The following is a 12375-nucleotide window of genomic DNA, read 5'->3' on the forward strand; positions in this document are numbered from 1 at the left end:
CCTGCACACAGCGCAAAATCTACCCGTGCCTGGTTTACGGACCATGGTATTTCTGTTCTAAATTGGCCCGCCAACTCCCCTGACCTTAGCCCCATAGAAAATCTGTGGGGTATTGTGAAAAGGAAGATGCAGAATGCCAGACCCAAAAACGCAGAAGAGTTGAAGGCCACTATCAGAGCAACCTGGGCTCTCATAACACCTGAGCAGTGCCAGAAACTCATCGACTCCATGCCACGCCGCATTAACGCAGTAATTGAGGCAAAAGGAGCTCCAACCAAGTATTGAGTATTGTACATGCTCATATTTTTCATTTTCATACTTTTCAGTTGGCCAACATTTCTAAAAATCCCTTTTTTGTATTAGCCTTACACAATATTCTAATTTTGTGACACACGGAATTTTGGATTTTCATTTGTTGCCACTTCAAATCATCAAAATTAAATGAAATAAACATTTGAATGCATCAGTCTGTGTGCAATGAATAAATATAATGTACAAGTTACACCTTTTGAATGCAATTACTGAAATAAATCAAGTTTTTCAAAATATTCTAATTTACTGGCTTTTACCTGTATATGTGTATATGTATATACAAACCCCGTTTCCATATGAGTTGGGAAATTGTGTTAGATGTAAATATAAACGGAATACAATGATTTGCAAATCCTTTTCAACCCATATTCAGTTGAATATGCTACAAAGACAACATATTTAAAGTTCAAACTGATAAACATATTTTGTTGTTGCAAATAATCATTGACTTTAGAACACGTCACAAAGAAGTTGGGGAAAGGTGGCAATAAATACTGATAAAGTTGAGGAATGCTCATCAAACACTCACAGTTGAACAGGCAAATTGGGAACAGGTGGGTGCCATGATTGGGTATAAAAGTAGATTCCATGAAATGCTCAGTCATTCACAAACAAGGATGGGGCGAGGGTCACCACTTTGTCAACAAATGCGTGAGCAAATTGTTGAACAGTTTAAGAAAAACCTTTCTCAACCAACTATTGCAAGGAATTTAGGGATTTCACCATCTACGGTCCGTAATATCATCAAAAAGTTCAGAGAATCTGAAGAAATCACTGCACGTAAGCAGCTAAGCCCGTGACCTTCCATCCCTCAGGCTGTACTGCATCAACAAGCGACATCAGTGTGTAAAGGATATCACCACATGGGCTCAGGAACACTTCAGAAACCCACTGTCGGTAACTACAGTTGGTCGCTACATCTGTAAGTGCGAGTTAAAGCTCTCCTATGCAAGGCGAAAACCGTTTATCAACAACACCCAGAAACGCCGTCGGCTTCGCTGGGCCTGAGCTCTTCTAAGATGGACTGATACAAAGTGGAAAAGTGTTCTGTGGTCTGACGAGTCCACATTTCAAATTGTTTTTGGAAACTGTGGACGTCGTGTCCTCCGGACCAAAGAGGAAAAGAACCATCCGGATTGTTATAGGCGCAAAGTTGAAAAGCCAGCATGTGTGATGGTATGGGGGTGTATTAGTGTCCGAGACATGGGTAACTTACACATCTGTGAAGGCACCAAAGGTACATACAGGTTTTGGAGCAACATATGTTGCCATCCAAGCAACATTACCATGGACGCCCCTGCTTATTTCAGCAAGACAATGCCAAGCCACGTTGTTACATCAACATGGCTTCATAGTAAAAGAGTGCGGGTACTAGACTGGCCTGCCTGTAGTCCAGACCTGTCTCCCATTGAAAATGTGTGGTGCATTATGAAGCCTAAAATAGCACAACGGAGACCCCCGGACTGTTGAACAACTTAAGCCGTACATCAAGCAAGAATGGGGAAAGAATTCCACTTTCAAAGCTTCAACAATTAGTTTCCTCAGTTCCCAATCGTTTATTGAGGGTTGTTAAAAGGAAAGGCCATGTAACACAGTGGTGAACATGCCCTTTCCCAACTACTTTGGCACGTGTTGCAGCCATGAAATTCTAAGTTAATTATTATTTGCACAAAAAAATAAAGTTTATGAGTTTGAACATCAAATATGTTGTCTTTGTAGTGCATTCAATTGAATATGGGTTGAAAAGGATTTGCAAATCATTGTATTCCGTTTATATTTACATCTAACACAATTTCCCAACTCATATGGAAACGGGGTTTGTATTTATAAATGTATATATATGGCCATATGTGTATTTATATATGTATGTACATATATTCATACATACATATATAAATGTAAGCATATATATACATATACAGGTAAAAGCCAGTAAATTAGAATATTTTGAAAAACTTGATTTATTTCAGTAATTGCATTCAAAAGGTGTAACTTGTACATTATATTTATTCATTGCACACAGACTGATGCATTCAAATGTTTATTTCATTTAATTTTGATGATTTGAAGTGGCAACAAATGAAAATCCAAAATTCCGTGTGTCACAAAATTAGAATATTACTTAAGGCTAATACAAAAAAGGGATTTTTAGAAATGTTGGCCAACTGAAAAGTATGAAAATGAAAAATATGAGCATGTACAATACTCAATACTTGGTTGGAGCTCCTTTTGCCTCAATTACTGCGTGAATGCGGCGTGGCATGGAGTCGATGAGTTTCTGGCACTGCTCAGGTGTTATGAGAGCCCAGGTTGCTCTGATAGTGGCCTTCAACTCTTCTGCGTTTTTGGGTCTGGCATTCTGCATCTTCCTTTTCACAATACCCCACAGATTTTCTATGGGGCTAAGGTCAGGGGAGTTGGCGGGCCAATTTAGAACAGAAATACCATGGTCCGTAAACCAGGCACGGGTAGATTTTGCGCTGTGTGCAGGCGCCAAGTCCTGTTGGAACTTGAAATCTCCATCTCCATAGAGCAGGTCAGCAGCAGGAAGCATGAAGTGCTCTAAAACTTGCTGGTAGACGGCTGCGTTGACCCTGGATCTCAGGAAACAGAGTGGACCGACACCAGCAGATGACATGGCACCCCAAACCATCACTGATGGTGGAAACTTTACACTAGACTTCAGGCAACGTGGATCCTGTGCCTCTCCTGTCTTCCTCCAGACTCTGGGACCTCGATTTCCAAAGGAAATGCAAAATTTGCATGGTTGGGTGATGGTTTGGGGTGCCATGTCATCTGCTGGTGTCGGTCCACTCTGTTTCCTGAGCATTGCATCAGTCTGTGTGCAATGAATAAATATAATGTACAAGTTACACCTTTTGAATGCAATTACTGAAATAAATCAAGTTTTTCAAAATATTCTAATTTACTGGCTTTTACCTGTATAACATGTGTAAAATACCCTCATTTTTAGGTGTGGCAGCTTTCATTTTGCGTTGGCGCCGTGTGTGTGGGGCAAACCCTGGGAAGGTGAATGAAGATTGTGAAGCATCAGTCAAAGAGACCGCTTTTTTCAAGCCGGGATCCTGCAATGACTTCTTCATTGATTCTAAATCTTACATCACCGCAGAGGAATGCGGTCTTTTGAAGCCGATCAGCAATAAGCTCCATGTGCTAGAACATGTCCTCAACTTTCACATCCTGCTGTGCGTGAGAGAAAATGGTCTCATGGAATATCATAAATTAAGACTTTTGCAGACTCAGTCCGCTTTCTGCCTGGCGGTCAGCATTGGCGAGTCTTCATCGGCGTTGCACTGCTGATCCCCTTTAGCGTTTCAGAGAGCTGCAAGAGGAACTCTTCGGCGTTCCTCTCTTCGTGGCGCTCACACTGGCAAAAGTCAGGCTCGCGCTGTGGGGACTGCACACATCATGATAGATTAGGGTCACATTATAGAGAACTAAATACGCTACTGTAGATTCCGGACTAGGGTTGTCCCGATACCAATATTGTGGTACCGGGAACGAAAATGTATTTCGATACTTTTCAAGGGCGCCACCAAAACGTTTTATTATTGGCTTGGTAGCACTTTAGTATGGGGAAGATAGTCACTATTAATTAGTTGCTATCATACTTGCCAACCCTCCCGAATTTTCCGGGAGACTCCCGAAATTCAGCGCCTCTCCCGAAAACCTCCCGGGACAAATATTCTCCCGAAAATCTCCCGATTTTCAGCCGGAGGTCCATGCGGACCTGAGTGAGGACAGCCTTTTTTCAGACGGGAGGACAACTGGGTGGCAAGAAATAAATCATCCAGACTAGAGATAAATTGTATTATTATGTTTATCTTACCTACAAATAAATATATTTATTAATAAAAAATAAAAAAATAAAAAAATAAATTTTTACTATATTTTGCTAAAAACATCAAAATTAATTGTATTTTTATTTGTATTTTTTCTGACTCCTTATTACATCCAGGCATTAGAATTATACATTAAAATAAACATATTTGAAATAATTAATTTTAAATATATATATATATATATATATATATATACACACACACACATATATATATATATATATATATATATATATATACACACACATATATATATATATATATATACACACACATATATATATATATATATATATATATATATACACACACATATATATATATATATATATACACACACACACATATATATATATATATACACACACACACATATATATATATATATATATATATATATATATATATATATATATATATATATATATATATATGTGTGTATATATATATATATATACACATATATATGTGTATATATATATATATATATATATATATACACATATATATATGTATATACACATATATATATATATATATATGTCTTAATAAGGTTATCCAAAAAATAGTGCTCGATACCGTAGTAGAGCGCAATATATGTATGTGTGGGAAAAAAAATCACAAGACTATTTCATCTCTACAGGCCTGTTTCATGAGGGGGGGTTCCCTCAATCATCAGGAGATTTTAATGGGAGCATTCACATACCATGGTTTATATTGGGCACAGAGTGGGTGGGTACAGGCTGGCGCATGCCGCCACAGACGGAAACACCTCCTAGGTAACACATGAGCCAATCAGAGAAACTGTTTATTATTTACCGTCCAGACCTGTCATCCCTCAACAAGCGCAGCGAAATTGTAACAGCATGCCGCCACAGACAGAAACACCTCCTAGGTAACACATGAGCCAATCACCACGCCCCTACGCCAGCCTGTACCCACCCACTCTGTGCCCTATATAAACCATGGTATGTGAATGCTCCCATTAAAATCTCCTGATGATTGAGGGAACCCCCCCTCATGAAACAGGCCTGTAGAGATGAAATAGTCTTGTGATTTTTTTCCCCACACATACATATATATATATATATATATATATATATATATATATATATATATATATATATATATATATATATATATATATATATATATATATATGTATGAAATACTTGACTTGGTGAATTCTAGCTGTCAATATACTCCTCCCCTCTTAACCACGCCCTCAACCACGCCCTGCCCCACCCCCGACCACGCCCCCACCCCCCACCTCCCGAAATCGGAGGTCTCAAGGTTGGCAAGTATGTTATTAAGTAACAAAGACTTAATTTAGAGTTAATTGGACACTAGGGCAGGGGTCGGCAACCCGCGGCTCTAGAAGCCGCATGTGGCTCTTTAGCGCCGCCCTAGTGGCTCTTTGGAGCTTTTTCAAAAATGTATGAAAAATGGAAAAAGTTGAGGGGAAAAAAAATCAATTTTTTGTTTTAATATGGTTTCTGTAGGAGGACAAACATGACACAAACCTCCCTAATTGTTATAAAGCACACGGTTTATATTAAACATGCTTCACTGATTCGAGTATTTGGCGAGCGCCGTTTTGTCCTACTAATTTTGGCAGTCCTTGAACTCACCTTAGTTTGTTTACATGTATATCTTTCTGCGACTTTCTAGGACGTGTTTTATGCCACTTCTTTTTCTGTCTCATGTTGTCCACCAAACTTTTAACGTTGTGCATGAATCCACAAAGGTGAGTTTTGTTGATGTTATTGACTTGTTGGAGTGCTAATCAGACATATTTGGTCAGTGCATGACTGCGAGCTAATCGATGCTAACATGCTATTTAGGCTAGCTATATGTACATATTGCATCATTATGCCTCATTTGTAGCTATATTTGAGCTCATTTAGTTTCCTTTAAGTCATATTAATTCAATTTATATCTCATGACACACTATCTGTATGTAATATGGCTTTTAATTGTTTGCGGCTCCAGACAGATTTGTTTTTGTATTTTTGGTCCAATATGGCTCTTTCAACATTTTGGGTTGCCGACCCCTGCCCTAGGGGAACATATAAGGGTAAGGGTTAAGGCATACTTGCCAACCTTCCCGATTTTACCGGGAGACTCCCGAATTTCAGTGCCCCTCCCGAAAGTCTCCCGGGGCAACCATTCTCCCGAATTTCTCCCGATTTCCACCCGGACAACAATATTGGGGGCGTGTCTTAAAGGCACTGCCTTTAGCGTCCTCTCACCTGAAAAGGAGACTATTATATACGTCTCCGTTATCCAAAGGTTTATCTATAACCCATAAAGTAGGCAGGCACGGAGCTATTTCTCAGCGTGTGTTTATTCCAGCCGCCACGTTAATACACTGACTCACAACATCCGGATTCCCATCATGCATTGCTTCAAAACTACGGCAAGTAGTAATGTCCAAAAACATAACAGAGACGAAGCAGAAGAACGAAGGAGAGACATGGCGACGACGAGTAAGAAGAAGTACGCTTGCAAGTTCCAAAATGATTGGAAAAAATAATTTCAGTCCATCCAGGACAGCTGGAAGGGGAAGGAATTTTTTAAGAAAGTAAGTTGCAATATTGTGAGAAAAAAGTTTTCATACAAGATTTTTTAAGAATATTCTGAGAAAATGTTTTAATTTTAAACACCAAAATTATGTATTTTTTAAGATTAAAGTCAAATATATAATGAAAAGGTATTTTAGTTTTTTTAATTAGAAAAACGCAATATCGTGAGAAAAAAGTTATTTCACAAGAATTGTTTGGAAATAAGTTAAGAAAAATCTATTTAAAGAAAAAAGTTTTAAATTTTTCAAGAAAAATGTATGCCATTTTACATGATTAACGTCAAATATATTGTGGAAAAAATTAATTTTTTTAAGAAAGTAAGTTGCAATATTGTGAGAATTTAAAAAAATTTTTTTTTAGAAAAACGCAATATCGTTAGAAAAAAGTTATTCCACAAGAATTGTTTAGAAGTAATTTAAGAAAAAAATATTTAAAGAAAAAAGTTTGATAATTAAAAAAAAAAGGTATGCCATTTTACATGAATAATGTCGAATATATTGTGGAAAAAATGAATTTTTTAAAGAAAGTAAATTGCAATATTGTGAGAAAAAGTTTTCATACAAGATTTTTAAAGAATATTCTGAGAAAATGTTTTAATTTTAAAAACAAAATTATGTATTTTTTTAAGATTAAAGTCAAATATATAATGAAAAGGTATTTTAGTATTTTCTATTACAAAAACGCAATATCGTGAGAAAAAAGTTATTTCACAAGAATTGTTTAGAAATAAGTTAAGAAAAAACTATTTAAAGAAAAAAGTTTTACATTTTTCAAGAAAAATGTATGCCATTTTACATGATTAATGTCAAATATATTGTGGAAAAAAGCCATTTTTTAAGAAAGTAAGTTGCAATATTGTGAGAATTAAAAAATTTTTTTTTTTAGAAAAACGCAATATCGTTAGAAAAAAGTTATTCCACAAGAATTGTTTAGAAGTAATTTAAGAAAAAAATATTTAAAGAAAAAAGTTTGATAATTAAAAAAAAAAGGTATGCCATTTTACATGAATAATGTCGAATATATTGTGGAAAAAATGAATTTTTTAAAGAAAGTAAATTGCAATATTGTGAGAAAAAGTTTTCATACAAGATTTTTTAAGAATATTCTGAGAAAATGTTTTAATTTTAAAAACAAAATTATGTATTTTTTTAAGATTAAAGTCAAATATATAATGAAAAGGTATTTTAGTATTTTCTATTACAAAAACGCAATATCGTGAGAAAAAAGTTATTTCACAAGAATTGTTTAGAAATAAGTTAAGAAAAAACTATTTAAAGAAAAAAGTTTTACATTTTTCAAGAAAAATGTATGCCATTTTACATGATTAATGTCAAATATATTGTGGAAAAAAGTATTTTTTTAAAGAAAGTAAGTTGCAATATTGTGAGAATTTTTTATTAAATTTTTTTTAGAAAAACGTAATATCGTTAGAAAAAAACTCATTCCACAAGAATTGTTTAGAAGTAATTTAAGAAAAAATATTTAAAGAAAAAATTTTTATATTTAAAAAAAAAAAAAGTATGCCATTTTACATGACCAATGTCAAATATATTGTGGAAAAAAGTCATTTTTTTTAAGAAAGTAAGTTGCAATATTGTAAGAATTTTTTTTATTTTTATTTTTAGAAAAACGCAATATCGTTAGAAAAAAGTTATTTCACAAGAATTGTTTGGAAGTAATTTAAGAAACAAATATTTAAAGAAAAAAGTTTGATATTTAAAAAAAAAAGTATGCCATTTTACATGATTAATGTCAAATATATTGTGGAAAAAAGTAATTTTTTAAGAAAGTAAGTCGCAATATTGTGAGAAAAAGTTTTCATACAAGATTTTTGAAGAATATTCTGAAAAAATGTTTTAATTTTAAAAGCCGAAATTATGTATTTTTTAAGATTAAAGTCAAATATATAATGAAAAGGTATTTTAGTTTTTTTAATTAGAAAAACGCAATATTGTGAGAAAAAAGTTATTTCACAAGAATTGTTTAGAAATAAGTTAAGAAAAAAATATTTAAAGAAAAAAGTTTTAAACTTTTTCAAGAAAAATGTATGCCATTTTACATGATTAATGTCAAATATATTGTGGAAAAAAAGTAATTTTTTTAAGAAAGTAAGATGCAATATTGTGAGAATGTTTTTTTTTGTAGAAAAACGCAATATCGTTAGAAAAAAGTTATTTCACAAGAATTGTTTAGAAGTAATTTAAGAAAAAAATATTTAAAGAAAAAAGTTTGATAATTAAAAAAAAAAGGTATGCCATTTTACATGAATAATGTCGAATATATTGTGGAAAAAATTAATTTTTTAAAGAAAGTAAATTGCAATATTGTGAGAAAAAGTTTTCATACAAGATTTTTTAAGAATATTCTGAGAAAATGTTTTAATTTTAAAAACAAAATTATGTATTTTTTTAAGATTAAAGTCAAATATATAATGAAAAGGTATTTTAGTATTTTCTATTACAAAAACGCAATATCGTGAGAAAAAAGTTATTTCACAAGAATTGTTTAGAAATAAGTTAAGAAAAAACTATTTAAAGAAAAAAGTTTTACATTTTTCAAGAAAAATGTATGCCATTTTACATGATTAATGTCAAATATATTGTGGAAAAAAGTATTTTTTTAAAGAAAGTAAGTTGCAATATTGTGAGAATTTTTTATTAAATTTTTTTTAGAAAAACGTAATATCGTTAGAAAAAAACTCATTCCACAAGAATTGTTTAGAAGTAATTTAAGAAAAAATATTTAAAGAAAAAATTTTTATATTTAAAAAAAAAAAAAGTATGCCATTTTACATGACCAATGTCAAATATATTGTGGAAAAAAGTCATTTTTTTTAAGAAAGTAAGTTGCAATATTGTAAGAATTTTTTTTATTTTTATTTTTAGAAAAACGCAATATCGTTAGAAAAAAGTTATTTCACAAGAATTGTTTGGAAGTAATTTAAGAAACAAATATTTAAAGAAAAAAGTTTGATATTTAAAAAAAAAAGTATGCCATTTTACATGATTAATGTCAAATATATTGTGGAAAAAAGTAATTTTTTAAGAAAGTAAGTCGCAATATTGTGAGAAAAAGTTTTCATACAAGATTTTTGAAGAATATTCTGAAAAAATGTTTTAATTTTAAAAGCCGAAATTATGTATTTTTTAAGATTAAAGTCAAATATATAATGAAAAGGTATTTTAGTTTTTTTAATTAGAAAAACGCAATATTGTGAGAAAAAAGTTATTTCACAAGAATTGTTTAGAAATAAGTTAAGAAAAAAATATTTAAAGAAAAAAGTTTTAAACTTTTTCAAGAAAAATGTATGCCATTTTACATGATTAATGTCAAATATATTGTGGAAAAAAAGTAATTTTTTTAAGAAAGTAAGATGCAATATTGTGAGAATGTTTTTTTTTGTAGAAAAACGCAATATCGTTAGAAAAAAGTTATTTCACAAGAATTGTTTAGAAGTAATTTAAGAAAAAAATATTTAAAGAAAAAAGTTTGATATTTAAAAAAAAGTATGCCATTGTACATGATTAATGTCAAATATATTGTGGAAAAAAGTTATTTTTTTAAGAAAGTAAGTTGCAATATTGTGAGGAAAAGTTTTCATTCAAGATTTTTCTGAGAAAATGTTTTAATTTTAAAACCCAAAATTATGTATTTTTTTAAAGATTAAAGTCAAATATATACTGAAAAGGTATTTATTTTTATTATTAAAACGCAAAATTGTCAGAAAAAAGTTATTTCACAAGAATTGTTTAGAAATAATCTAAGAAAAATATATACAATTTTAAAGAAAAATGTATGGCATTTTACATGATTAATGTCAAATATATTGTGGAAAAAAGTCATTTTTAAAAGAAAGTAAGTTGCAATATTGTGAGAAAAAGTTTTCATACAAGATTTTTTAAGAATATTCTGAGAAAATGTTTTAATTTTAAAAGCCAAAATTATGTATTTTTTTAAGATTAAAGTCAAATATACTGTATAATAAAAAGGTATTTTAGTTTTTTTAATTAGAAAAACACAATATCGTGAGAAAAAAGTTATTTCACAAGAATTGTTTAGAAATAAGTTAAGAAAAAAAATATTTAAAGAATTTTTTTTACATTTTTCAAGAAAAATGCATGCCATTTTACATGATTAACGTCAAATATATTGTGGAAAAAAGTATTTTTTTTAAAGAAAGTAAGTTGCAATATTGTGAGAATTTAAAACAATTTTCTTTTAGAAAAACACAATATCGTTAGAAAAAAGTTATTTCACAAGAATTGTTTAGAAGTAATTTAAGAAAATAATATTTAAAGAAAAAAGTTTGATAATTGAAAAAAAAAAAGTATGCCATTTTACATGATTAATGTCGAATATATTGTGGAAAAAAGTCATTTTTTTAGGAAAGTAAGTTGCAATATTGTGAGAAAAAAGTTTTCATACAAGATTTTTTAAGAATATTCTGAGAAAATGTTTTAATTTTAAAAGCCAAAATTATGTATTTTTTTAAGATTAAAGTCAAATATACTGTATAATGAAAAGGTATTTTAGTTTTTTTAATTAGAAAAACGCAATATCGTGAGAAAAAAGTTATTTCACAAGAATTGTTTAGAAATAAGTTAAGAAAAAAATATTCAAAGATTTTTTTTTTACATTTTTCAAGAAAAATGCATGCCATTTTACATGATTAACGTCAAATATATTGTGGAAAAAAGTCATTTTTTTAAGAAAGTAAGTTGCAATATTTTTTTAGAAAAACACAATATCGTTAGAAAAAAGTTATTTCACAAGAATTGTTTAGAAGTAATTTAAGAAAAAAATATTTAAAGAAAAAAGTTTGATAATTAAAAAAAAAAAGTATGCCATTTTAGATGATTAATGTCAAATATATTGTGGAAAAAAGTCATTTTTTAAGAAAGTAAGTTGCAATATTGTGAGGAAGTTTTCATTCAAGATTTTTCTGAGAAAATGTTTTAATTTTAAAACCCAAAATTATGTATTTTTTAAAGATTAAAGTCAAATATATACTGAAAAGGTATTTATTTTTATTTTTAAAACGCAAAATTGTCAGAAAAAAGTTATTTCACAAGAATTGTTTAGAAATAATCTAAGAAAAATATATTACATTAAAAAAAAAAGTATGGCATTTTACATGATTAATGTCAAATATATTGTGGAAATAAGTCATTTTTAAAAGAAAGTAAGTTGCGATATTGTGAGAATTTTTATTTTTTATTTTTTTTAGAAAAACGCAATATTGTTAAAAAAAAGTTATTTCACAAGAATTGTTTAGAAGTAATTTAAGAAAAAAATATTTAAAGAAAAAAGTTTTATAACTAAAAACAAAGTATGCCATTTTACATGATTAATGTCGAATATATTGTGGGAAAAAGTACTTTTTTTAAGAAAGTAAGTTGCAATATTGTGAGAAAAAAGTTTTCATACAAGATTTTTTAAGAATATTCTGAGAAAATGTTTAATTTTAAACACCAAAATTATGTATTTTTTAAGATTAAAGTCAAATATATAATGAAAAGGTATTTTAGTTTTTTAATTAGAAAAACGCAATATCGTGAGAAAAAAGTTATTTCACAAGAATTGTTTGGAAATAAGTTAAGAAAAATCTATTTAAA

At 30.3% G+C, this 12375-nt stretch overlaps 1 protein-coding gene across 1 annotated transcript in view; it reads right to left on the minus strand.

Annotated features, from left to right (window-relative positions):
• Nucleotides 1–3404: 3404 nt before the first annotated feature.
• il15l (interleukin 15, like) overlaps nt 3405–12375 on the minus strand; it is a 47494-nt gene continuing 38523 nt past the window's right edge. Inside the window, exon 4 of the mRNA XM_061971976.1 lies at nt 3405–3730. Coding sequence (XP_061827960.1) covers nt 3596–3730 — 135 coding nt within the window. The 3' untranslated portion in view covers nt 3405–3595. The remainder of the gene's footprint in view (nt 3731–12375) is intronic.

The sequence above is a fragment of the Nerophis lumbriciformis genome, linkage group LG17, assembly GCF_033978685.3.
Source record: "Nerophis lumbriciformis linkage group LG17, RoL_Nlum_v2.1, whole genome shotgun sequence".
NCBI classification, from domain to species: Eukaryota; Metazoa; Chordata; class Actinopteri; order Syngnathiformes; family Syngnathidae; genus Nerophis; species Nerophis lumbriciformis.